This window comes from Sciurus carolinensis, chromosome 12 (assembly GCF_902686445.1).
Source record: "Sciurus carolinensis chromosome 12, mSciCar1.2, whole genome shotgun sequence".
In the NCBI taxonomy this organism is placed as follows: Eukaryota; Metazoa; Chordata; class Mammalia; order Rodentia; family Sciuridae; genus Sciurus; species Sciurus carolinensis.
In genome coordinates, this window is record NC_062224.1 from 5011872 (window position 1) to 5037730 (window position 25859).

Here is a 25859-nt window from a genome sequence, read left to right on the forward strand (position 1 = left end):
CTCTACCACTCTGGGTGTCTAAGTATCAGGGAAGGTGTGAGTGGGACTTCTTTTCCATGTTATGTGTCTGCACTGGCTAGTACCATGGATAAGACCTGAGATGCTGTTTTTACAATTAGTTTTATTTAAAAATATTCAGTTATGTGTCCTTTTTTTAACTTCTAAGGAAGTTAAAGGCCTGTAGATGCATGTGTGACTTCTGTTTGTATATATGTCACAGCATTTATGCAGGTTCCGGGGCTGCCTGTCCACACTGTTCAAGGACATAACTAATTTTAGTGACACAGCACTGTTGCATAGAACCGTTGCCATCGTGAGATGGGCTCTGAAGTGAGTTTAGCACCACTTATGTGTAAATAACTTGGTTTTTTGACTTTAGACTTAACTTCATAGGATTTTTAAAATTTAGAGAATGATGAACTTTTTATCAATACCTGTGTCATAGAGTTTATATAGAATCTGATGAATTATCAAAAAAATTTGTGGTCAGTATTGTTGGACTTTTGTTGGAGGATTTGGGGAAACATCCTGTGGCTTCGAAGGGGCCCAGGCTTATCCATGCCTGAGACTTTCCAGTGCTTATTGGCAGTGGACTCTCTTATCATCCCCCCCTGAAATTAACTTGACACAACCTCCTATGTGAAGTTTCTTAATTTGCCTACCACTAATGAGAGAGTTCTCAAGCCCCTAGAGTATGAAGGATCAAGTTTGTAAACCTGCTAATATATGGCAACAGAATTTTTTTTAGTCCAGTAATAGACTGTGATTACTACAATCCTAAAAGTTTCCATAAATGTTCTGTTTTCAAGTTGTTCTTAAACCTGGCCTGTCTTTATGTCTTGCTAGACTTGATTTGACATTTTCTGCCATCTTCTTCGTTCCTTCTTATAGCTACCGAGACAGTCAGTTGAGCATATACACACTGGCTATTAAAGCAATCTTAATCACCTTGTGGTAGGGAGGATACATATGGAAAACTTTCATGCACACATGTATGTCTAGGTATGTATACGTGTACATATATCCATATGCATATAGTTACATACAAAAGATCCCCACCTGGTCAGTTTAGTAGATAAAATAGCTGGGCACATTTTGTCAACTCTGTCTTTTATGCAGTTTATATGACTGAAATGGTACCCTGTCCAGTATAAGTTGTTAGTCCAAGATCAAAATGAAAAATTACAAAAAGTCTTTACAAGACTGATGTAGTCATGCAGTTAGATTCAGGAGGGGAGAGAACAAAGAAAAGTACCTGGCTTGTCAGCAGGGTACCATCAGGGATTATCTTTAACAGAACTCTTTTAAAATATATGTATAATTTTCTCAGTCCATGTGCAGTCAGCTAACCAAGAGTCATTCTTAAGATAAGTTTTGTTGCCTGATCACATACTTAATACCCACAAAGGTCTAATAGCTACTCATGCTATGATACTTGCTGCTTACCAAGAACCTGGAAGGTGTTCTCCTGATGCATCCATAATCCAATAATTTTATCAAAACTGGATATTGTTCCATATCAAGTTTTGAGATTAAGGGCTTTTTAAAAATTCAAAACAATGATTTTTATATGAAGCATCCCTTTATGTATATCTTCCTCAAGAATCTATTGGAGGTGATTCTTAACATGTTGACTGAGATAAAGAACTCGGAATAGATTTTTATATAGGCATATTTTTCATCCATCTTACCACAAAGTTCTTTCAATTGCTTTAATAGCCAATTTATATATAACAGAACTGACTGTAGCAGTAAGAAAAAATCATAATGATAGTAAAATATGCCAAGTCAGGTCTCGCACAGACTCAAGAAAGACTGGGTATAAGAGAAATTTAAATAAAGAGCACATAAAAAACCTTTCAGTACTTTAGCAACCATACTCTACTTTTGTTCTAAAAAGTTATTCTAAATTTGTAATATGACAAGAAAAAGGAAATGGAGACAATGATAATTTGAATAAAGAAAAAAATCTATCATTATTAGCAGATAATGTAATTATTTATAGAGAAAACCCTAGTGAATCTACAGACATTATTAGGAATAATGGTAGGGTTTTACAGGTATACCAGCGTATGGAATTCTCAGTAACTAGATATCACTTTTTTTTTTTTCTTTTTACAAAACATGTTTGCCTCTATATAGTCCTTCCTAGATATCACTTTAACAAAAGGTGCATAATTTATTTTTAGAAAAATCATTAACTTTATTGAGATATGAATGATCTAATAAGAAACATATTACTAGATAAATAAGTGTTAGGTTCATGGAGAAGATAATTGATTCAGGATATTAATTCATCTAACATGAAGCTATTGATTCAATCTGTGGGTTATGCTTTACTTATCAAAATCCCAACAAGTTTTCCATGATGACTTGGTGTGATGATTTTAAAGTGCATATGGAAGAGTGTGGGACTGAGCTATCAAGGGTGCTTCTGATGATGAAGAGCAGGAAAGGGGTACCTGCCTAGCAGATTCCAGGATGTGTTGTGAAGCCGTCGCCTTTGAGGCAGAGTGATATTGCTGTAGGGAAGCAGTTTGACCACGGTCATTCAGTGGAGTGTGAGAACCGTGCCAGCCTATCTAGGGAACTTCAGCACATGCCAAGGTAGCGTGTTAGGGCACTGTGGAAAGGAGTGCCACCACCAGATGGTGATCTGCATGGCAAAGATGAGATCGGATCACTTCCTCACAACATGGAGAGAGCCGAGCCCAAACTGAGAGCTGAAGTGTCAAAAATAAACTCTGAAACTACCAGTAGAAAATATAGGCAACCCTTTAGGGTATGGAGTGGAAAACTGTTTTTTTTTTTTCTTAAAAGCAAAACAAACACTTGACGTAAAACCACTGATTATGAAAGAAAAGATATAAATTTGCAAGAATTTGAGCGTGCTCATCAAAAACAAACAAATAAAAACAAATAACAAAATAAGGGAAGTGGGAAAATACTTGGGAGATCTAGTCTGAATGTGTGAGACTCAGAAACAAAAATGTTAGTGCAGATGTCCCTCAGCCTAAGATGGAATAATGTCCTGATAGCCCATTGGTGAAAAAAAAAAAAAAAAAAAAAAAAAAACCCTAAGTTGAAAATGCACTTGATAGACCTAATCTCCGTCCTTCCTACTCAGGTGCACTACCAGGCAGAGTACCAATTGTCTGTCCCTGTGATCACATGGTGACGAACCGGCAGCTCCTTTACTGCCCAGGTTGCAGGAGAGAGTGGTCCTACACATTGCTAGCCCAGGAAAGATTAGAATTTGAAATGCAGAGTACGGTCTCCACTGAACCTGTATGATGTTGGCACCATTACAAAGTCAAAAAATTATGATAGGAATCATCGTGAGTCAGAGACCATTTAAATGAGAGGGAGCGGGGTATGAAAAATGGTGGAATGTGACAGACGTCATTATCCTATGTACATACATGTTTACATGAATGGTATGAATCTATATCGAGCATACCATAAAAACGAAATGATGTATCCCATTTGTGTACAATGAATCAAAATGCAGTCTGTAAAAAATAAGAATAAAAATACAAAAAAACTTACGAAATCTGTAAGAAAAATTATGCAAAAGGCATGAACAGGCATTTTAAAGAAGAAGAAACTTAGATGGGCAATAAAGACTTAAGAAGATGTGTATTTAAATCCATAATTAGATGCTATTTTGTGTTCTGTTGGTGATTTTTTTGAAACACCTGACAATAGCTAGCATGGGAGAACTCTACCTCCCCAGATCTGCTTTACATTGCTCTTCGGAGTGTAAAGGGGTGCTTGCACTTTGCAAAACACTTTGACAGTATCTGTGAAAAGCAAATATTCACATATCTGCCACCCAGCAGCTCTGCTCCAGCCGCTTAGTGAGCTGGAGCACAGAGGCAAAAACCAGACTGTTTGTAGGAGCACAGATCACACAGCCCAAACCAGGAGACACCCAAGTGCAGCCTCAAGAGAACAGGCGGGTCAACACAAACCACAGTGCTGTGACAATATGGGTGTTTAAGAGATTTTACTGTGGTCAGCTAATTAATGGCCCCCGAAGATGTCCATGGCCTACCTGGGAAATCTGTGAATACGCTGCTTTACATGGCAAGGAAGTTTTGCAGATGTGACTCAGAAAGTGATCTTGAGATGGGGAGGCTCGCCCGGGTGGTGCGGGCGGGCCTGGGTAGTGTGCCAGGAGTTCTGGTAGCACAGTGTGTGGGTCTGGGTGTGCGAGACAGGGAGAGAGTGAACAAGTGAGAGATGCGAAGGTGGGGACAGAGCCAGGAGTCCAGGGTCAGAGCCTCTGGAAACTTCTAATCATGGCTGAAGTGAGTTCTCAGACCCCAACCTTCCAGAAGAAACAGCCAGTGGACACCTTGTTTCCAGCTGAGTAGGATCCATGTTGAACTTCTGTCCTTCAGAACTGTAAGCTATTAAATCTGTGGTAACTTGTTAAAAAAAGCTATAGGAAACTAATAACATATCATGCATTGCCATTTTTATAAAAGTTACAACCAAAATTAACAGTATTACAAAAATAGATTTAAAACTACAAAGAACAATGAGAGAATGTCGATTTCAGGCCTCGGGGCCCATGGTTTCCTTAGGTGGAGGGAGGCTGGGAAATGGGAGGGTCAGGGTAACTGAGATGGAGACCATGATTAATTTTCCCATTGAGTGGAGGGTTAGTAGGTGCTTATCCTAGTGTTTTAAAAGGACCCACACAAAAGCCTCTTGAGGGGGATTGGAGATTGGCACACGTCTGAAGGGCTGTTGAGAATGATCTAGTGGAGATTGGGAAACTGATGGTCAGGGTCGGAGAAGACTGAGAAGGTCAGTGAAGCTCCTGCTCAGTGAAAGTGACCGTGATCTCCAGCAGAAGTGGGTATAGTCAGAAGTTTCCATTTTCAGCACAAAGGAAACGGCCCCGGGGACAGTCCTGGCAGTGATGTCCCTGGTGAGCAGGCGCCATGCATGCAGGAGGGCGCTCCCCAGGAACGGCGAGGGGCTTCCTGCTCCCCACAGCTCCAGCCTTCCCGCTGTGCTTCTGTCTCCACCAGCTCCCACCTGCTGGGAGGCCTCAGGTCCCACACAGTGCCTTGGGGCCCTCATGGCCACCTCTGGAACCCTGTCTCCTTCTCTGTTCCATCCTGTGCCTTCGCCAAATTCCTTTCAGAAGATTCTGAACAAGAAGTGGTACTGACGCAGTGCCCCCGTTGGAGGCGGATCTGACCCAGGTCTCTTCACCCGTGCTTCAGCCTTGGTGAGGTGGTAGAGCGGTGGGCATCTTCCCTCCCTGGCATCTTGTCCTGCCCACCTCCACTTAGGGTCCATCTGAGAGCTTAGGACAGGGAAGGGTCCTGAGGCTGCTGAGCACGCTGCTCATGCCACAGAGGAAAGGGTTTTTCCTGGGGGTGTTCTGGTGGGGTCTGCCTCTCCTCTGTCTTTGTGCCACCAGAATGGCAAAGTCTCGAGGGCCAAGGACTGGCTGTCAGCTCAGAGCAAAGAAGCTAAGAAGCCCAACCAGTGACTTTCTCTAGGTTTCTGCAGAAACAGAAGGGAATCACACATGATCCAGCACTGCTCACCAATGGGGGGAAAATCAGAACTTCAGTGCTAAATACCAACTGATAACAAAATTATGTGTTAGCTTTATCTTATGTCTTTTCCCTGCTGAGGATAATTTATTCTTAAGGCACATTCATAAGAAAAATGTCCATAGGTCAAAAACTATAATTTCAATACGAAATTGTATGTATGCAGTTCTGAGTTGACTCAGAAATCAAACCTCATTTTTCCTGAAACAATATTATTTATATACCTCTAAATTATGTCAATAGTGAGCAGTGTTTTCTCTAACCTAAAATACTGACTCTAGTTCTTCAATTCAGTTGTTTACTTGCTCTAACGAGGCTCCTCTTATTTATCTGTGAACTCCAAGTGTGAACTCCAGATTCCCTCAGAAAACATTAAACTTATACCTGATACATATGTAATTCAAATTCCAGTATGGGAAAAGCACACCAAAGCCAGCAAAAATAAAACTAAAAAGAAAATAATAAAGTCAAGGGAACAACAGAAAAACATGCCGGTGACATCCCAGGTGCCCACCACATTGACCTCGGAAGGAGATGGAGGTCCTTGATTTTCTCTGACGTGAGACTCGCGTCCTCCACGTAGTCTGAAGGCAGGACTTACATAGTAGAGCTGATTCTTAGTACTGTGAAGACAGTTGCGCTGGCACTTGACTCTTCCTGAAGTGTGTGGGATCCCAACTGTTCTTGCATTTTTAAAAAGAGGAAGACATCCTTATGGGAGGATTTAATGAAATGCCCCTCAGAGTCGGATTCGCAGTCTAGGGGTTGCTGCGGTGTGCTCTGGGCTCGTGGCTTGGGAGGAGGTGAGCCTATGGGTGCGCACGGCCTCCTGAATGCCAGCCATGTCTGCATACCACCTGCTGTAGCCCGAATTGCCCCCAAATGCGTAGGCTGAAGCCCTAACCTTCGACATGCTCGTATTTGGAGATAGACTCTTTAAAGAGATAATTATGGAAATAGGATGCCTTAGGGTGAGGCCCTAATCCCATGCCCTTGTAAGAAGAGCAGGAGCCACCAGGGATGCATGTTTTCATGGAAAAGGGCTGCCCTCTGCCCACCAAGGAGAGGGGCCCCAGGAGAAGCCAAGCCTGCTGACACCTCCATCTTGGACTTCCAGTCCCTAGACCATGAGAAAATCAGTTTTTGTTCAAGACCCCTCGTCTGTGAAAGGTTGTGAAGGTCCTAGCAATCTTCGGTGCCACACCCTTTCCACGGACATCCCTACTAATCTGTTCTCAGTATATTCTTACAGGACAATCTAATCATATCCTTAATTTAAGGCAAGGGGGTCATCTAAACCTTTTCATATGGTGCATAGTGACAGAATACTCACTGAGGACTGGAGATCACCTGCATGTTACAAAATATTCTCTGCATACCTGTCTGTCTCATGGAGTGTAAATACTTTGTTCCCTGGAGTCCTTTCCGATGTGTCTGCTCTTTGGTAAGCAAAAGGCATCTTAGGTCCCTCAGAATCCGTACTCACAATGATTATTATCAAATCCAGAAATGATGCTTCTGATTCTGTATCTACCATCTGAAAAGACCTTAAGCAAAAACCGAATTACTGTTGCTGAGAGACTCATGGGATTTCTTTCCATGGGAGAAAAACAGAAGAAATATTTTTGTAATTAAAATAACTGTATAGCTGTGGGCAAAAGAGACCACTAATGAAAAAGAGAGGGAGGGAGACTGTCATGGTTTGGGTGTGAGATGTCCCCCAAAAGCTCAGTCTGAGTGCAAGAAGGTTCAGAGGAGAAGTGATCCGGTTGAAAGAGTCTTAACCCCATCAGTGAATTAATCCCCTGAAAGGGATTAACCGAGTGGTAACTGAAGTGGGAGGGAGTGGCTGGAGGGGGTGGGGATTGGGGCGTGGCTTCAGGTATGTATTTGTATCTGTCTAGTGGAGTCTCTCTGCTCCCTGACCCCTGCCATCCGAGCTGCTTCCCTCTGCCACATTCTCCACCATGATGTTCAGCCTCACCTCAACCCAGAGGAATGGAGCCGGCCTTCTGTGGACTAAGACCACGGTACCAGGAGCCCTCAAGTAAACTTTTCCTCCTCTACAGTTGTGCTGGTCGGGTCATTTAGTCACAGCAGCTAAAAAAAAGCTGGCTGAAACAGAGACCTTTTCATTGTTTATTTCCTCATGCTGCTTTTTTGACATAAAACTCTGTCTACACTAACCATGTTCTCTGTGTCCCTAGTTGAAATAGTGGAGCAGTTAGGATGCTCCATGGGTCTGTGTGGTTCATTCAGATGAGTGTTTCTAAGGTGGTGTGAGTTTAGGCTAGAAGGTCGGCACCACCTTAAACTCGCACTTGATCTTCATGATGCCTGCAGTCCATGTCACTGTCATCAACTTGTGCAACCTGCTGTTAGGATACAGACCTGGAAGGTCACTTGTAGAGTTCCAAGTTGAAAATTAGCATTTACCAACAGGAGGAAAAATACATGACCTTGGGCAAATAGTCTCTCTGTTTTTATTTCCTTATGATAAAATCAGTAATTGGAAATAATGTCTTTATGCCTCTTCAGTTCTGAAGAGCCCAGAAAACTAAGACAATGTTTTTGAACACGTATTTATTTTACCCACCCTTTCACATTCTTATTTAAATTTGGCATCCCTTTAACTAGCAGTAGGCCCCTAGGCAAATTATTTCACATCTTAGTTGTTTCCTCATCTGAAGAAATTGGATTAATACTAAATAATGTATGAAAAGTACGTATACATAATCTGGCACATTGTAAACCATAAGTAAGTTTGACTTTGGTTTTTCTTGGGACCAAAAAATTCAAGTTTATATTTAATAAAATATTGGCCAGTTTTATCTGCTTTTTAAAAAATTTAAAAATTTGGTCTTTTTAGATATATATGACAGTAGAGTGTATTTTGCAATGCTATACATGGAGTATAACTTCCTGTTCTTGTGGTTGTACATGGTTTGGAGTTTCACTGGTCATATATTCATATATGAACATAGGAAAGTAATGCCTGATTCATTCTACTGTCTTTCCTATTCCCATTTCCCCTCCCTTCCCCTTTGTCTAACCCAATGAACTTCTATTCTCCCCACCCTCTTACTGTGTGTTAGCATCCACATATCAGAGAGAACATTTGGCCTTTGGTTTTGGGGGATTGGCTTATTTCAGTTAGCATGATAGTATTCAGTTCTATCTATTTACTGGCAAATGCCATGATTTCATTCTTCTTTATGTATATGTACCACATTTTCTTTATTCATTCATCTGTTGAGGGCACCTAGGTTGGTTACATAGCTTAGCTGTTGTGAATTAAGCTGCTATAAACATGATGTGTCTGCATCACTGTAATATGTTGACTTTAAGTCCTTTGGGTATATGCCGAATAGTGGAATAACTGGGTCAAATGGTGGTTCCATTCCAAGATTTCCGAGGACTCTCCATACTGCTTTCCAGAGTATGCACCAATTTTCTGGAGTGGGTGCACCAATTTGTAGTCCTCCCAGCAATGTATAAGTGAACATTTTCCCCCACATCCTCACCAACAGTTATTGTTACTTGTATTCTTGATAATTGCCATTGTGACTGGAGCAAGAATCTCAGTGCAATTTTAATTTGCATTCCTCTAATTGCTAGAGATGTTGAACATTTTTTTCTATGTTTGTTGACTGATCATATTTCTTCTTCTGTGAAGTGCCTGTTCATTTCCTTTGCCCATTTATTGATTGGGTTATTTGTTTTTTTAGTGTTAGTTTTTTTGAGTTTTTTATATATCCTGGAGATTATTGCTCGGTTACCTGCTTTTTGTCTGTTTGTCTGGGGTATACACCTGCATTCAGAAGCATTAAAGTCTGAAACCATTTGTCCTTAGGAAAGGCTAGTATATTGGTGGTCTGCTTTGTCTCTTTTGTGCTGTGACCCAACCGCACATTTCATGCCTGTGTTTGGCCCTCACGGCCTTGTGCCTGTCAGCTTCTGGGCTGGACCTGCCTGCTGTGGAACAAGGGAGGCTCATCAGAAGAGAAAGTTCAAATTTGCTGAAGCCATCTGTCCTTTGATGGAGGAAGAAGCTTAGCCATAAGTTGTAGCTACTGTTTCAACAGATTTACAAATAGTTTGGGTGGGTCTGTCTCAGGCCCAAGTAACTGACAGGGCTTATGTGCACTAATTTAAGATCCACTGCCAGGAAGAAAACTTTCTTAGATGCCACCATGCTCTGTTATTTGTAGGGTGTCAGTTAAGGTAACTGGAATGGAAGATTCCAGTATATGTAGAATAGAAAAATCATATGTATGCTAGGGGGTATGCATGCATTTGTGGAAGTCTGCTTTATTGTGTTATTTGTGTGTTCTGCCTGCTTTGTACTCACAAGGAATTTATCCCCAGTTATCCTGTTTAGCCATGGAGCCATGATTAAGAGGGATTGCATTTATCTACATATCTTGTTCAATTTATGCCAGACTGTCTTTATAGTATTTATTATTTCTGGACCTTATGATAATATGTATATTGGTAACTATTTCCTAATTTACTTATTACATGTCTTAAGTAATCAAAGGCAAGCTCCTTACAGTAAGGGACTCCTCTGCATCCTGTTCACAACTGTTTCCTTAGTGAGTAGAACAGTCTGGCTCATGATGGGTGTTCATTAAACATTTGCTGAGTGGAGGTGCCTGTCACCTATGGAGACAATGCACAGTAGTAATCGGGAGCAGGGGATGGCAAACTAAGGCCTAAGGGCCAAGTTCAATGTGTCACCTGCTTTTGTAAATAAAGTTCTATTGGAACACAACCACATTTGTTTATATACTATCTATGACTGCTTTTGCGACCGAGTCTTCATGGCCTGCTTTAGACTGTGAGCACCTTTTGGCTGGCATCTGTGTTAGTCACCTTATTTATTTAGTTCCACTAATGCATTTTATGTAAGATTTTCTTTACTTAAGGAATCATTTATTTATTTATTTTACTTTCTATGTTCTATTTCTTTTTTATTTTTTATTATTCCTAGTTTCTGGTATATGGTAACTACTCAATAAGTATTTATCAAATAAAGAACTGAATGGTTGAAAGTTTCTTAATGCGTATTAACAAATTGTCCTACTTAAACCTTTTTACTGGCTTCATGTGACAAGCAGCTTTTCTGGTGCTGAATTTGCCACACGCTGGTGCTGAAGGAGGGCTCGAGGAGGGTGTCCTCTGGGTCATTTCACATCTGCAGCACATTTCCTTGTGGGAAGAATGTAGTTCTGTCCTGTTTTATTACATAAAACATCTTAATGGACCTGTCACTTGTCTTCATCATACGTGTTCAAGGAAAGTTTGTTGAGCTCAGGGACAATAAAAGAGTACAAAAAGCATTAAGAATCCTACCACTCAGAAATATTAATAAAAATATTGATAAAAATGTTGATTCCTGGTGTTTTCCTATCAAAAACAAATGGTGTTATATGTTCCTATGAATAATATTCACTGTAAATATTTGTAAATATTAATGAATCTTTGAAGACTGAATTCTCAAAAGCTAAATAATACTGTTTCATGAAAAATTATATTTGTTATGGTAATATTCTAAAACTGTGAACATAGCTAGAGTGACATAAATCTTTGTGCCTATCGCTAGTCCCAGAGATTTTTTTAAGTGGAAGTATTGTGTACATACGGAAAAGTTAGGATGTGGGGGTCACAAACGCCCAGAGGTGAGCTCTGCAGATATTCACAGCTGTCCTCTAGCCCTGCTTACAGATCGGAATTCCTTCTGTAGCTACCATGATCAGCCCCGGAGGAGCGGTTTCCGCCCCAGCCTCCCATCGTTATGTCCGATGGTGGTTGGATCTGCTGGTTTGTGCTCAGGCAGTTCAGGCCGTCTCAGATCCACTGCCGTTGCCCAGGCCTTTGCTCTCTTCCTGGGGAGGCTCATTTGAAGTGACTTTCCCGATCACGTGTCACATGCAGGCACAGCTGCAGACACCGCTGCTGCCTCTTCAGCGCGGACTGGAAACTCCTCGTTCACACTTCCTGGGACACAGCTGGGCACATTCCTTCCCCCTGGTTGGCACCACGGTTACCCAGCCTTCTGCTGGAGCACATGTAGACGGAAACAGACCTGGTGACGTCTTTGTTAATCACTGGGCATAGTTTTTATCATCCCTGTTGGGGGTCGGGTATTGCTTTCACTGCTACTAATTTGGGCAGAATTGTAATGGTAGAACGAAACTTAACTCTCATCAAAACTGTTGGTTTATTCTTAGGAGTCACTGATTTTTAATATACATTAGAAATATCTAATTTGGGGCTGAGTGGAAGAGAGTGAGGCCCTGGGTTTGATCCTCAGCACCACATAAAAATAAATACATGAAATAAAGATATTGTGCCCATCTATAACTAAAAAAAAATTTTAAAGTATCTAATCTGAATTAGACTAGGTATAATTTTCTGAAGTCTAAGTTAGATTTATCAGTTAGATGATCTAATTTGGAGACTCCATTCCCATGTGTACTTTATTATGCTATTTGAACACCCATGTAAAACATTTTAGAAAGAAACTAAGCGTACATAAACATAGCCCTCAAAAATATCCTCTCATCTCCTTGTCAAAAATTATCATCTCCCCCTTGACAGTTGATCCCAAAGAGCTCGAAGAGTGAGCAGAGTTGGTGGAGTTGCCCCTCTTTGTTGAGTAGCAGAAGGGATTGTACTCTGCCACCCAGTAGGCCAGCTGGTCACACGCCTTGTGGGTTTGCCCGTCAGTCATTGCTGTCATGTGCCGTGGAGATTCCAGGTAGCCGTCAGTGGGTGGAAACCTTCCATGTGTTTGCCCACTGTCTTCCTTTCCTTGAGTAGTATGTGACAAGGTCCGTGGTGTGGCTCCATCCTGTATTTGGACTCGTAGCCAGACAGAAGAGTGGGACATCGGGACCCTCGCCCTTCTCAGCACTGAGTCCTTCCTCACTTGCAGGCGTGAGGCATGACCCGTGCGGCTGAGCCAGGATGCCGTCCGGTGGGGACCTGCTTCCCCAATTGGATGCTCTAGGACTTAGTGTCAGATTTCTCTGTATTATGCTGCTGTTTTCTTCACAGGGTGGCAGCAAACTAAGTCCTGAGCAGTCCGTCAGTTCTCTACTGACAAGATTTCCTGTTAACAGGACTGAAGATTTGAATTTTTTCCCCCCCCAGGATTCATCCCAGTGTGTAGCCTGGGGGTGGCTCAAGTGGGCAGGATGAATTTTGGAAAGGACGTCGGCACCTTGAAGTATTTCACCATCTGTGGCTTACAAGAGGGCTACGAACCGTTTGCCGTGAATACGAACAGGGACATTACCATGTGGCTGAGCAAGAGGCTCCCTCAGTTCCTCCAGGTTCCATCTAACCACGAACATATCGAGGTTTGTTTTTTCTTTATAAATTAGACCATTTCCAAAACCCCAGAGTAGAACTCTCTGTACCTGTGACAGTTCCTACTCAGAAAATTATTGTCCCTTACCTAGAATGGTGACACTGGTTATATCATGCAGTAGCGAATGTAAACAATGGTTTAGCCTCTTGTGTTAGATACTTGGCCAGTACCTTATTAGAGAGAGGAATGCTACCATTTTATATGTAGGTAGTGTCAGGCCAAATCTGAGTGAGCACCTTGTGACGTGAATTTCCCAAGCCATCTTTAGAGTTATAAACAAGGCTTTATGAAAGCAGTTACTCTTGTATTTGCAAGGAGTTGGTTCCAGGACCCCTTCGGTCACCCCATCTGCAGCTGCTCAGGTCTGTTTGATAAACAGTGCAGTATTTGCATGAACCTGTACACATCCTTCCATATAGTTCAGGTCATCTCTAGGTTGCTTGTAACTCTAATGCAGTGTAAGTAGTTGTAATGCCGTACTGTTCAGGGAATGACAAGAAAAATGGCCCGACTGTAGTCAGTACCGATGCAGTTTTTTTCTGAATATTTTCCATTGGTAGAACCTGCAGATGGTCAGGGTGGATGTGCACCGTAGCGTTGTGTTCTGTGTTCAATCATCTCTCACCAAGTGATGTCACATGTGAGTTGTGCTTTGACTTCTCAAAACATGATGTAGGTTAGTCCTTGTTGGGATCAGGAAATGGGCACGGGGGGGGGGGCAGAAAGTGAACTACTGCTTCTTTGTTTGCTAGGTGACCCGAATAGATGGCACCATAGACAGCTCCCCGTGTCTCAAGGTCACTCAGAAGTCCTTTGGCTCCCAGAACAGCAGCACCGACATCATGTTTTACCGCCTGAGCATGCCCATCGAGTGCGCTGAGGTCTTCTCCAAGACCGTGGCCGGCGGGCTCCCTGGCGCTGGCCTCTTTGGGCCCAAGAATGACTTGGAGGACTACGATGCTGATTCTGACTTTGAGGTTCTGATGAAGACGGCTCATGGCCATCTGGTCTCTGACCGGGGTGACAAAGACAAAGAAGCTACAAAGCCAGAGTTTAATAACCACAAGGACTATGCTCAGGAGAAGCCCTCTCGTCTGAAACAGAGGTCATTACCAGATGTGACAGGATTTTAAACATGCAGTTGTGCTGAGGGAGAGTTCTAACAGAGGGCAGAGGGCTTCCCGGTGTTAACTGGTTCCTCCTCCTCCTCTCGTCGTGAGAGATTTCTGCAGGGGGAATAAGGCAACCTGGTGGTCTGTCTGTCAGAGCAGAAGTAATCTGCCCCAAGAGTTACTTTTTAAGATGTCTCTATTTACATTCTTGCTTGAAACTTAGAAAGTGTTCTCTCTAAATAGTATTTTTTGTGGTCAGAAAGATGAGTCCTTTTAGCATTTTAGCATCCTTTCCTGGGCTCAGTCAGGGTTTCCCCACCTCAGCCCTGTTCCGTTTGGTTGGGTCATCCCTGGTTGTGGGGCTGCGCTGGGTATTCAAGGGCATTGAGGAGCCCTGGGAAAATGCAAGCCGCACTCCATCCTCCATTTGCCACAACCAAACGTATCCCCACATGGTCCCTGAAGTCCCCCAGGGGCACAGCTGCCCTGGTGGAAGACCACACAGGGGGTCGCCGGCTGGTATTTGAAGTAGACAGAGCATTTTATTGTTCTTTGTTCCTGATTCTCTCGTATCTTGCAGATTTTTGCTTAGAAGAACAAAGCCGGATTACAGCACTAGCCACTCTGCGAGACTGACGGAAGACGTCCTGGCCGATGACCGGGACGACTACGACTTCCTGATGCAGACTTCCACGGTAGGAGGTGGCAGCCGCCGTCACTGACCTGCCGTTGGCTCCTGTGCTTCTCGATTCAGTGTCTTCAGCAACAGTCTTATAATGATTTGCTTGCATTTTTACATATATGTCAGGGAAGGAAATTGGAAAAAGTTTATATGTTACTATGTGTATTATGCAATTGGAGAGTTATGTCAGGGAAATGTCCTTAATGACACCGAAAGCCCAGATTTTGCTATCCCGATGACATTTCCGTTTGCCACTTGTCTTTTCTAAGTGCATACGGTTTCTTTGATCTTAGCGGATTGTCTAAAAGTGGACCATTTGTCCTACTTTGTGAGGGGTCAGGTTTTGCTCTCTGCCACTTTAAATTTTCAAATTACTTTCCCTGAATTACCAGGTGGGAAAAACAGCCCCATCTGTCGCAGGGTGCTCCCACGTTTGAGCTTGATGTTCACATGTTAGATCTGAACTATGTCCAAGTGATTGTAAGGTGTCAGAATACATGTATCAGAGGTAGGGATGACCCAGCCTCTGCAGGGGGGCTTAGATGAGTGTCCTTGCACAAGCCTGAAGAATTTGAAGCTTACCTGCCTAAGGGATCGAGCTGTCATTGCATGATATACCATATGTACATACCCGTGTGTGCATATGTACATGTGCAGACACACATGCACACTTGGAAGTGTGTAAAGCCTCCATTCATTCAGCCTGATTGCTCAGAGAGTCTCTTCCCTCTTTTCTGTTATTTCCGAGTTAATTTGGGATCTCTGGTATAAAACCCTTCTCACCTGTCCGTGTCCGTCTTTCATGCCTGTAATGTTTTAATCTGGCCAAGTGACTTGAAGTCATGCAGTATGTTCTCAGGTCCTCTGAAGACCCAGACAGCTGCTGTCAGTGCAGAGCAGAGTTCTGTGGCTCTGCCTTGCTGTGCCAACACTGGGTTTTGCTGTCTCGACAGTACTATTACTCAGTGAGAATCTTTCCCGGACAAGAACCTGCTAACGTCTGGGTGGGCTGGATCACATCGGATTTCCACCAGTACGATACAGGCTTCGACTTGGACAGAGTTCGCACGGTGACAGTTACTCTGGGAGATGAAAAAGGAAAAGTGCATGAAAGGTTGGTTTTCCTGTTTGTTTGTTTTTACATAAATGACATGTGAAAATAATATCGGTAAACCTAGGTACTTTTGTTTCTCGAATTTTGTGCCCAGGATTTATCTATTTATAGGAACTGTATAATCAAGCCATTAATGTCAATGTCCTTTTGTTACTTATATAAACAAACATGCATCCTACTCTATTAAAAGCAAAGAACATACGTAAGAACGGTTTGTGCTTTTGGGTAATACTTACGTGTTCCTCAGGCTGCAGGGCTAACAACCTGGGTCACCAGGACTTAGCCTTCATTTAGGCACCAGAGATGGGCGATGTGAGGTGGTTAGCATATGTCTGATAAGCATCTTAGGACCTGGCTCTGTGGTGGGGAGGAAGACGTGGCGGCAGTGTGGGTTGGTAGTGTAGACCAGGTGGGCGTGTTTGAACTCAGACTGAGGAGCAGTGGGTTCTTTCCTCAGCTTGGCCTTTGACTCGCTGTGTGGCTTTGGGTAAGTCAGTGACACTTTCTGTGCCATCCTTTTTCATTTGTAAAACGAACCAAACTCAAACCAAACCTTCAAAAAAGTGAAGACGGCTATCTTCCTTGCAGAATAAGACAAGAGAAGATCTTGACCATTCGCTTCTCCCCTTTGTGCCCATGCATCCTCTCTGATCTGCTGTGACAGGTCTCAGAAAGGGTGCTCCACAGCGTTGCTTATCTTCTACACTGCGCCATCCTTCTTGGTGATTGGGAAACTCACTATCCTATCCTCAGGTTGTAACATGGGAAATGACTGAGCACTCCAGATGGGGTTGAGCTAAAGTCTCAAACGAGGAGTATTTTATATCTGTAGGGGACCCCAAACCCCACGTCTCCAGGAGGATTCCTGCCAGTGCATTTAACTTTCAGAGATGGCAACAATGTAAAGGAAGAGCTGGATGGGTAATCTGACAGATGATTTTGATGTAGGGAACAGAGGACAGGGAAGGGTTGTTGAATCTTAAGTACTGAGTGCAAAGGGGCACAGCCTGAATTTGATTGTCCAAAACTGGCCTCATCCCAGCCTGTGTGTCTTCCCTCCTGCTTGCCTGCCTTGGCTGGTCTCGTGACTGTGCTCATTTGCAGTGCTAGTGCCAGAGGAGGAGCAGAGATGAAGCTCAGAGCACCGAACTTTGTACCATCTCCAGGAAAGGTTTTGGTGGAGGTCAAAATCAGGTGGAGTTTTGTGGTGAACATCGTTGATTTTTTTGTGCATATTCTAGTTAACGTTGTCTCTCATAACAGATCACCAGGAATTATTCAAAAAAGGGGCATAATTTTAGCCAAATTTTAAAGATTTTGAATCACTGATTGCTCATACAGAATTTGCCTAAGGACTTTAGCAGTGTTTGGAAATGAATGTTTCTCATCTCAGGACGAGTATTTAAAAGATGAGATGAAACTGACAAATTTGGATGATGATAAAATAGTTAAGCTTTTTTGAACCTCAGAAAAAGGTCCAGTTTGGTTTGAGTTTTCGGAGAGAAGGTGCAGGTCAGTTCTTATTTGGTTCAAACCCGTTGACTTGTCTCCATGAGGTGTGGAATCTAGAGACGTGTCAGACCTGGCTCAGAACGTCCACCGCAGTCAATGGAGTTTTGCTCAGAATCACAGAATCCGGCCCATTCTGCACCTCTCCCATTACAGCATGAGCTTGCTGCTTGCGCCGCATAATTTAGGTTTAGTTTGCAAGACGTACATGCTTTCTCTGACATCTGCGATCAGACAAAGATAAAAAGGCCTTGTCTTCTTTTTTGCAATCCAGCATCAAACGCAGCAATTGCTATATGGTGTGTGCAGGCGAGAGCATGAGTCCCGGACAAGGCCGCAACAACAACGGGCTGGAGATCGGCTGTGTGGTGGACGCTGCCACCGGGCTGCTCACCTTCATTGCCAACGGCAAGGAGCTGAGCACCTACTATCAGGTAGGTGATCCCTGATGGCCTCCTGCATCTGGGGAGGAAGACCGTTTCTCCCAGTAGAGAGAAAAGATCAAAAGATAAATTAGAAATGATGAGAAAATGGAAACAAACGGGTCCCTCCTGTGTGCTTGCTTCTGTTGAGTATTGACAATGCCCAAGCTGTTCATTCCTCTAAACATACTCAAAAGTCGTGAAATTATCCCGCTAATTATTGAAAGAAGATACTCACACGGGGGAGGAGAATTCTCGGTCTGCTCCTGTAAAGCGTTCCTTGGTTCTTAGGAAGGAGATACCTTTTGTCTTCATTCTTCCTTGATGGCACTAAATCCATGTGTTTGTTGAAGGTGGAGCCAAGCACAAAGCTGTTTCCTGCAGTGTTTGCACAAGCTACAAGCCCCAATGTTTTCCAGTTTGAGTTGGGAAGAATTAAGGTAAGAAAGGCTTTTTCCTAGTATTACATTTGTATTTTTTCTGTAGGGTCTAACACATACTTCAGATGAATTTGCTATATTATTAGTGCTGATATGTGTTAGCACAAAAAGAATGGGCCAGATGCTAACCCCATGGATCATCTCAGCTGTTTATTCAAGAACGAAGTTTCACATAGGAATGGGCTGATACTGGTGGACTCCTTTCCTGGTGGAACATGAGCCACTGAACAAAGGAGGGGACTGGGCTTATGTAGGTTGTACTGAGCGGTGACTTATTTCATGAGGGTGTCAGCTTGGGCACTCAGGAATTTGGGGTCTGTTTTACTGGGTGAAATGGGAGGGAGTCTGGTGTCAGTGGTCAGTTTGGGCATTCAGGAAACAGGTTTGTGAGAATTTAAAAATGTGTTTTTAACTGGGCAATACTTTTACTTGAAGAAGAATGGAGGGTCTGAGGTCAGTGTTCAGTTCTTATCTCTATCCCTTCAGGTACCATTATACTGTCATGGGAAAGGATTTTGTGGGGGAGGATCAATGCTTTGGTTTTGTTTCTAGAGATTGTTCAATCATTGGAAAGAAGGCACTGGGAGAGCTATCCACGTATGGCTTTCTTTTCACGCCCTTTTCTCAGACCTCACTATTTTGGGGTTTTTCACTTTCCATATCCAACAATATGGATGAAACAAATCATTCTCTGAAGGAAAGAGAGCCATGTTTGTATCATAATTGAGAAGAGCTTCTCTTTGATTATCTTAAATATATTACTCAATAAAACTAGACTCGTGCACAATAAAAAGTGCCACGTTCCAGATGGTACAGTGATCACTGGACTTACTGGTGGGCTCACTGGTGGGCTTGTTTATAGAGGTGAAGATGTGAAGTGGGGCCACTTAAGAGTGGTACCCTGAGGAGGGTCCTCTGGAGACACAGCTGGAAGTACAGCCAAGCTGGACTGTCAGAAGTAAGAGGTGACCTGTGGGTCAATCACCAACTGCTCATTGGCACTCTGGAGTACATTGGCCAGGAGAAGGCTTTTTAGGGAGAGATGCATGTAAGAGTAGAAGGGTTGAAAGTCAGGAGTTCAGTGGGACTGTAACTGGGTGCCTTCTAGAAGTGGCTGGAGGTGGACATTGCTGACCAAACGCAGATTGAAAGGCCTTGAGGGCCATGCTAAGACCTTGGCACCTTGTAGAGGAGTAGTTATTGGAAGTTTGAGTATAATGAGACTTGTTTTGGAGAGTATGTTGGTCATACCATGGAGCAGGAAGCTGGCAACAGCAGGTAGGTGTTGATAGCTGGAGTTGATGAGATTCAGGAAGGTCAAGTGGGGAGGAAGTGAGAGATGAAGTGTTTTATAGGAGAAATTGATGGGATTTGACAATGAACTGGAATTGATAGGATGTGTCAATTAATTGGAATCAAGGAATCAAGCAAATGCTCTAATGTTTTTAGTTTGGACAATTTGGGGATGCTGATGCTACAGCTAGAATAGCTTATTGAAACTCACAAAAAGTAGTTAATTTTGCAGTCATAAAGTTGAGGTGTTAGACACACATTGGGGTGAAATGCATTAGACAATTTTTCCAGGGCAGCTCAGTGACCTGGGACATCCTTAAACTATCTGAGCACAGTCTCTGTCTCTCTAAAATGGGGCTCATGGTATCTGCTTTATGGGGGTAAAATAACTAAAGGTTTTAAACCACAGCTGATACATAGCATCTTCTTGATAAATGTTTATAAGACACATATGCATAATACAAATGTACCTACACATGTGTATACAGCTGTGCTCCAAAGAAGAGAGCTAGGCTAGAGGTTGAGCTTTTAGTCATTAAGAAGTCAGGGGGAATTCATCTTTGCAAGTGAGTGAATTCCCTGAGGGTTGATGTAGAGAGTGAGAAGGTGACAGGGTAGAGAACCTGGTACCATCTAAGAGAGACTGAGGACACACTGCCAGAAATGTGGGAAGAGAACTAAAGGAGACAGCTTGTAGGAGCCACATGAGGAGAGGGTTTTCAGAATTGGAGTGGCCCACCATCTCAGATGCCAGAGGCCACAGCAAGGTGGACGAAAGGAATCCATAGCCTTTATGAACCAGGCAGGCTCTGGTGACGTCTCCAGAAGAACTTCAGAACACGATGGGAGAAGCCATGTTACCCTGAATTCTAGATCAAAGGGGAGAGGAAGGGGCAGCAAGAAGTTTAGATGCCTGTTATAATTATGGACAATTCAACAAACAGTGGCCATTTCTGTGGACTCTCTTGGTATTTTGTTATCCATTTGGTTTTTCCATCTGGATGTCCAATTGAGATTGTCAGCTGACCATGTCCTCACTGGTCTGTGGATCAATGTCCCCCCACCCTGTTTGACCTTCCCTCTTCCCCATGTTGGGTAATAACCAATCCATTTGTTCAGGCCTCCAAACTTGGAGTCATCCTGGACTTCCCTCCTGTACATTCTGAATCCCAGGTCCAGCCCAAGCAGATCCTCTGCCCGCTGACCTCCCTCTCCGATCCCTTCTCCTGGTCATCTTTCTGAGCTTGGTCATGTCGTGTCTCATCCAGTTGACTCTGGTCATATCTAGGTGGGTTTTTAATTCATCTTTGCCCATTGGCTTACCACGCAACATTTAAGTGACTCTCACTGCTCAAAATCACAAGTCAGATCAGACCACTCCACTTCCGAGAGTCCCAGAAGCCCTGGTTGCCTGAGAATGAAATGCAGGTGTGTTCTAACGTCCGTGGAGTCCCTGAAAAGATCTGACGTGCCATTGCCTCTCTGACTTCCTTTCCTGTGCTCCAGTGCACTGGCCCCAAGGTCCTCCTCAGACTGCCTCTGCAGGTTCTGTGCCCTGTGTATCTCCTCTGCATGGGAATATCTGCCTCACATACCCGCACATTCCTTCTCTGGTCTTGTCACCTTCGCTGATGACCAGTGATTTATAATTGCTGTCCTGTGTTCCTGTTCCCCTGTTCTGGTTGGCCTCCCACCCCCATGCCATGACATCTCTTCTGATACACTAGTTAATTCATTATTGATTTTGTATATTTTATCTCCAACAAGAGAAACGGAAGCTGGGCCTGGGACTGGAGCTCAGTGGTGACCATTTGCGTAGCATACGTGAGGCCCTAGGTTCAACTCCCACCACCACAAGATCAGGAACAACAGAATCGAGGGAGCTGTAAGAGGGCAGGGGCTCTGTTTACTATGTTCACTGGAATGTTCTCAGTGCCCAAAACAGTCTGGAGTTTTTTTCCCATTTGTAGAAGTGGGTAGGAAAGAAATGTGAAGACAAGACCCCTAGAGCGTGCAGTAGGGGCTCTCTGGAGAGGAAGGGGCGATGGAAGGTCCGTGTTTGTATATGGTCCCAGGAGGGGCACGCAGGGATGTGTCAGGATCTACGTGGAAGAATGAAGGATGAGACCTCTCTTTCCCTAAGACTGGCCGAAGCTGCATTTTGGAGGTAGAAGAGAAGTGAATCGTCTTGGTTAATACCAAATTAAACCCACTTTCTTGATTGATAGCTGGGTTGATCTGTTGAGTTGTCATTGGTATACAGCTGGTTAGAGGGAGTGGTTTAGGGTGGGGAGAGTGAGGGGGGACACAGGGTGAGAGAGCACCAAGTGAATGTGACCTCTGGTTCCGGAAGGCTGGCACCAGCTCCTGAAGGCTTGCCGTGTTTCCCCACGGGCTGTTCTGGTGAGGGAACCTGAGGAGCTGGGCTGTGCTGGCGCAGAGTGTGTGGGAAGACTCGTCCCCGCCTGCCTGCCTGCCTGCCCTGAGGGTGAGGTGATTGCTCCTGATGGTCCGCTGCTTGTCATTTCAGGAGCTTTCAACCGATTTTTGTTGCTTCTTGCGTGGACTTGACTTGACCCAGAGTGTTTCCTACTCCCCTGTCCCTTTTCTGTGCGGAATTCTGGCCATTGCTTTCGCAGCCTCAGGGGAGACTAAATCCACCCTCTCCTTCCCACCCCCTAGAACGTGATGCCTCTCTCCGCGGGATTGTTCAAGAGCGAGCACAAGAACCCGGTGCCCCAGTGCCCGCCCCGTCTGCACGTGCAGTTCCTCTCTCACGTCCTGTGGAGCAGGATGCCCAACCAGTTTTTGAAGGTGGATGTCTCGCGGATAAGCGAACGCCAAGGCTGGCTGGTGCAGTGCCTGGATCCTCTGCAGTTCATGTCTCTTCACATCCCCGAGGAGAACAGGTCAGCCCCGCGCAGCCTCACTGTCCTGTTGAGAGGCTGCGATCAGACTTCAGCCCAGGGTCACAGGTGGCCCTGGGGAGACACACTGAGGTTTGAAAAGCCTGGTTGGCATTGAAACAGTGATTCTGCACGTTCCAGGTTTAAATCTGTTCCTAGCCACTCTGTCATATATAAAATGGTGCTTTCCTTGGGGATGCCAGGTGGTAGTGCGTGGCTCCGTCCGTCCTTCTTGTTTCACCTTGAGACACAGTAGCAGTATTGTCTTCTGCGCTTCAGACGGTGCACCTGCAGTCTGACCTGGGACGTAGCAGAGTGATGCACTAGAGTTGTGAGGTCCTGGAGGCGGAATCACAGGGGTCACTTAGTCCAGCTCTTCAATGAATAGATGTGAATCACGGAGACTGAGCCCTTTCAAAGCAAACTTACGTGTGTTCTAGATAGGAATAGTAATAACATAAAGCATAATAAGAACGCAAGTGTAACTTCATTTATGATTTTCAGTTTTTCCATGCGATTGTGAATTAGAGATTTCATTTTAGCAGCCTTATGATGAATAAGGATCCGAGTCTCTGTTTTTAACCAAGATTTTCCTCCCAAACTGCCATAAAAAATTCAGTCACAAACTGACAGAAAATATGGCAGGAAAACAACACAAATACGCTTGCTCTCTCAAATCTTTAATCTGAAAATGGTTTTAGGAGCTGTGTCCATTTCTGTATGTCTACAGGTGCTCCGCATTTCATTTGGTTTTAAGTGCTTTATCACTTACCCTGTGGCCAGGAGTGGGGCTCAGGGGTGAAGCACTCGCCTAACTCACAGAGCCCTTGGGCTTGGTCCCCAGCAGCACCAGAAACCACACCTCTTTGTAACCTGTCAGTTCCTCAAAACAGTACGTCTAGTCACCATGTGCCTGGCTCCGTTTCTCAGAACGTACCCAAATGAAAACCTCTGCACACAAGTAGTACAAGAACAGTCACAGAAGCATCCTTTACAGCAGTCACTAAGCAGGGACAACCTGAGTGTGCAGGTTGATGCATCGGTAAATCAAGTGTGTTGCGGTCTATCCACGTTACTTGACCACAAAGAGAACCAAGGTACGAACACACACCACAAACTAGAACCTTGCAATCCAGCTCAAATGCAAAGACCATGATCCACGTCACCACTTGCCACATGCCTCCATGTGACTTAATAATCCATGATTTGTATTAATTTCCCGTGGTAAAAATTTCCTGTGGTAAAATATATGTAAGTGAATGATTTTTCACTAGTGATTGTAAAGAATTTGAGGCAATTTTCCAAAGTACATGGAACACGAAAGAGTAATTGGAATCAAGTTGCAGAGAAGAAAAGGGTAGGAAACTGGGCAAGCTGGTGAAGACAGCCGCACAGCGGTTCACACCACGCCTTGCTGGACTAGTGACCAGGACCCTGTGGGTTTCACGCTTCCTGGCAGCCAAAGGAAAACCCTCATGAGGCTCAAAGCTCAATTCCAGGAGGAAGGTCCCAACTGGTGGTGGGGAGGAGTCTTCCTCTGATAGCCCAGAGACATGGCACCTCCTAGATAGTCCGGGACTATGGCATGCGAGTTCACTTTGCTGCTGCTTAACGTGTCACGGGCTATAGTTCAATTTCCTCTTGGGAGGGGAACGATTTTGCCTCCTCTGCTGGACAGTCAGTTCCCTGTGGGCAGGGGTCTTGTGTGTCTTGTTCCCCCTCACACCATCTGTGTGCAGTGCTTCCTACATAATGCATTCCGTGATGTTGGATGAATATGCGAATGATATACCAAGATATGAAAGAATTTGTCCACTGGAGACCGTTAGCAAATACGATGAGACATGTTAGCTTTTACTGCAATAACACACTATCCCCCAAATACCAGTGACTTGCAAACAAATATTTATCTCTTGCTCATATTGCATAGGTCATAGGTGCCCTACAACTCTGCTCCAGGCCGGGGGTGGACTGTGGTGTGATCGCATGCTTTCCTGCCCCAACCCAGGACATAAATCTTCCCCACCAAGGGTAGCTGTGCAAAATGGCTTTCAGAGACTGCTGGGCCTTTGAGAGTTTCTTTTTGGTAGATGGCTATGTTCACATATTACATATTAAGTCCACTTACACTTTATTGATCCAAACAAGTTCTATGCTCAAACCCAAAGGGAGCGGGGTTGGCAAGATGACTCCAACTGCAGAAAAGAAGGAAAGGAGAAGAGGATAAGAGTATAATCTTGAGCATGTGCTAGAGAAGTACCAGGTGATATATTGTCATTGTCATTAAACAAAATAATGAGCCATTTGTTTTGCCACATCAGCTTCAAGTCATATAGTTCATACAAATGTAATGTAGCCCAAGTATATTCTTTGGATACCCTTGATTGAAATAGTGTAAAAGTTAAGAGAAATATATGGGTGGCATTTCCTTTGTATTCATGCCTTGAAATGTGTATGAACGCCTGCTATGTTCTTGACATTGAGTATAAAATAATAAACAAAGCAGATATGGCCTTTGTCTTCAAAGACAAGGAGGGAGAGAACTCCTTCAAAGGCTAGAACATGGGGTCATGAAGTGAGTAATGGGGGAATGAGGTAAAGGAATGGATGGATTAGACATGGCGGCAGCAGTGTGAACAAGCAGTGTTCATATGTTGTTTCTGACACTGGCATCTTGAGAGAAATTAATGGACTCACTGAGTTCTCCAGGGAGGACCCTGGAGTGTAGCTGTTCTGAGTCAGTAGGATGAACAGGCCTGTGTTTTGACCGTGGGCGAGGCCGAGCACTAGGATAGTCCTCTGGGGAGTTCAAGAGCCAGCCAGGACATGGAAATCATGGGCTACTATACTCACTGGTGGTTTGAGGGAGCTTGGTCAACTTTTCTTTCCCAAGAATTAGGTACTGGTCCAGAATTGTGTGGTTTCCTGGAAGCTTAGGGGTCCCATGGAGTAAGTCATCATTGGCTTTTGGTTTTTTATCATGGAGCCTCTGGTTCTAAGAGTTGGGAGATGGGCCTGGAACTGCACCCTGAAGCCATGAAGGCTATCCACTGGATGCCTATGACTTGGACTGCAGAGGCAATGTGGACGGGCATGTCCAGGGTGATGGAGTGCCTAAGCACAAGGACAAGGCGCACTGATACAAAGCAGGTCTTCCTGTAGCACCTGCTATGTGCTGGGCATGTCTAAGGTGCTAGAAGAATAGTCACACACACACACACACACACACACACACACACACACACACTTCTGCTCTTATGGAGGGACATACTCAGAACATCCTTCTAGATGAAAGAGATTCCTTTGATTATATCAGATTTCTACTCTTGATGCTATGGTGTTGCCCATGAGCAATCTATATGATCTAAGTAGCTGCGAACACATCAACACATCTAAAAAGCTTCATGTCCTAAAAGGCATA

General features: G+C 44.0%; 1 protein-coding gene across 6 annotated transcripts in view; it reads left to right on the forward strand.

Annotated features, from left to right (window-relative positions):
- The window catches only part of Ryr2 (ryanodine receptor 2), a 605596-nt gene that overhangs the window by 390582 nt on the left and 189155 nt on the right, over positions 1-25859 (forward strand). For all 6 annotated transcript variants that reach the window (XM_047520965.1, XM_047520967.1, XM_047520968.1 and 3 more), the window contains exons 30-36: positions 12741-12949; positions 13713-14065; positions 14653-14767; positions 15708-15868; positions 17652-17811; positions 18153-18239; positions 22215-22441. In XM_047520965.1, coding sequence (XP_047376921.1) covers positions 12741-12949; positions 13713-14065; positions 14653-14767; positions 15708-15868; positions 17652-17811; positions 18153-18239; positions 22215-22441 — 1312 coding nt within the window. The remainder of the gene's footprint in view (positions 1-12740; positions 12950-13712; positions 14066-14652; positions 14768-15707; positions 15869-17651; positions 17812-18152; positions 18240-22214; positions 22442-25859) is intronic.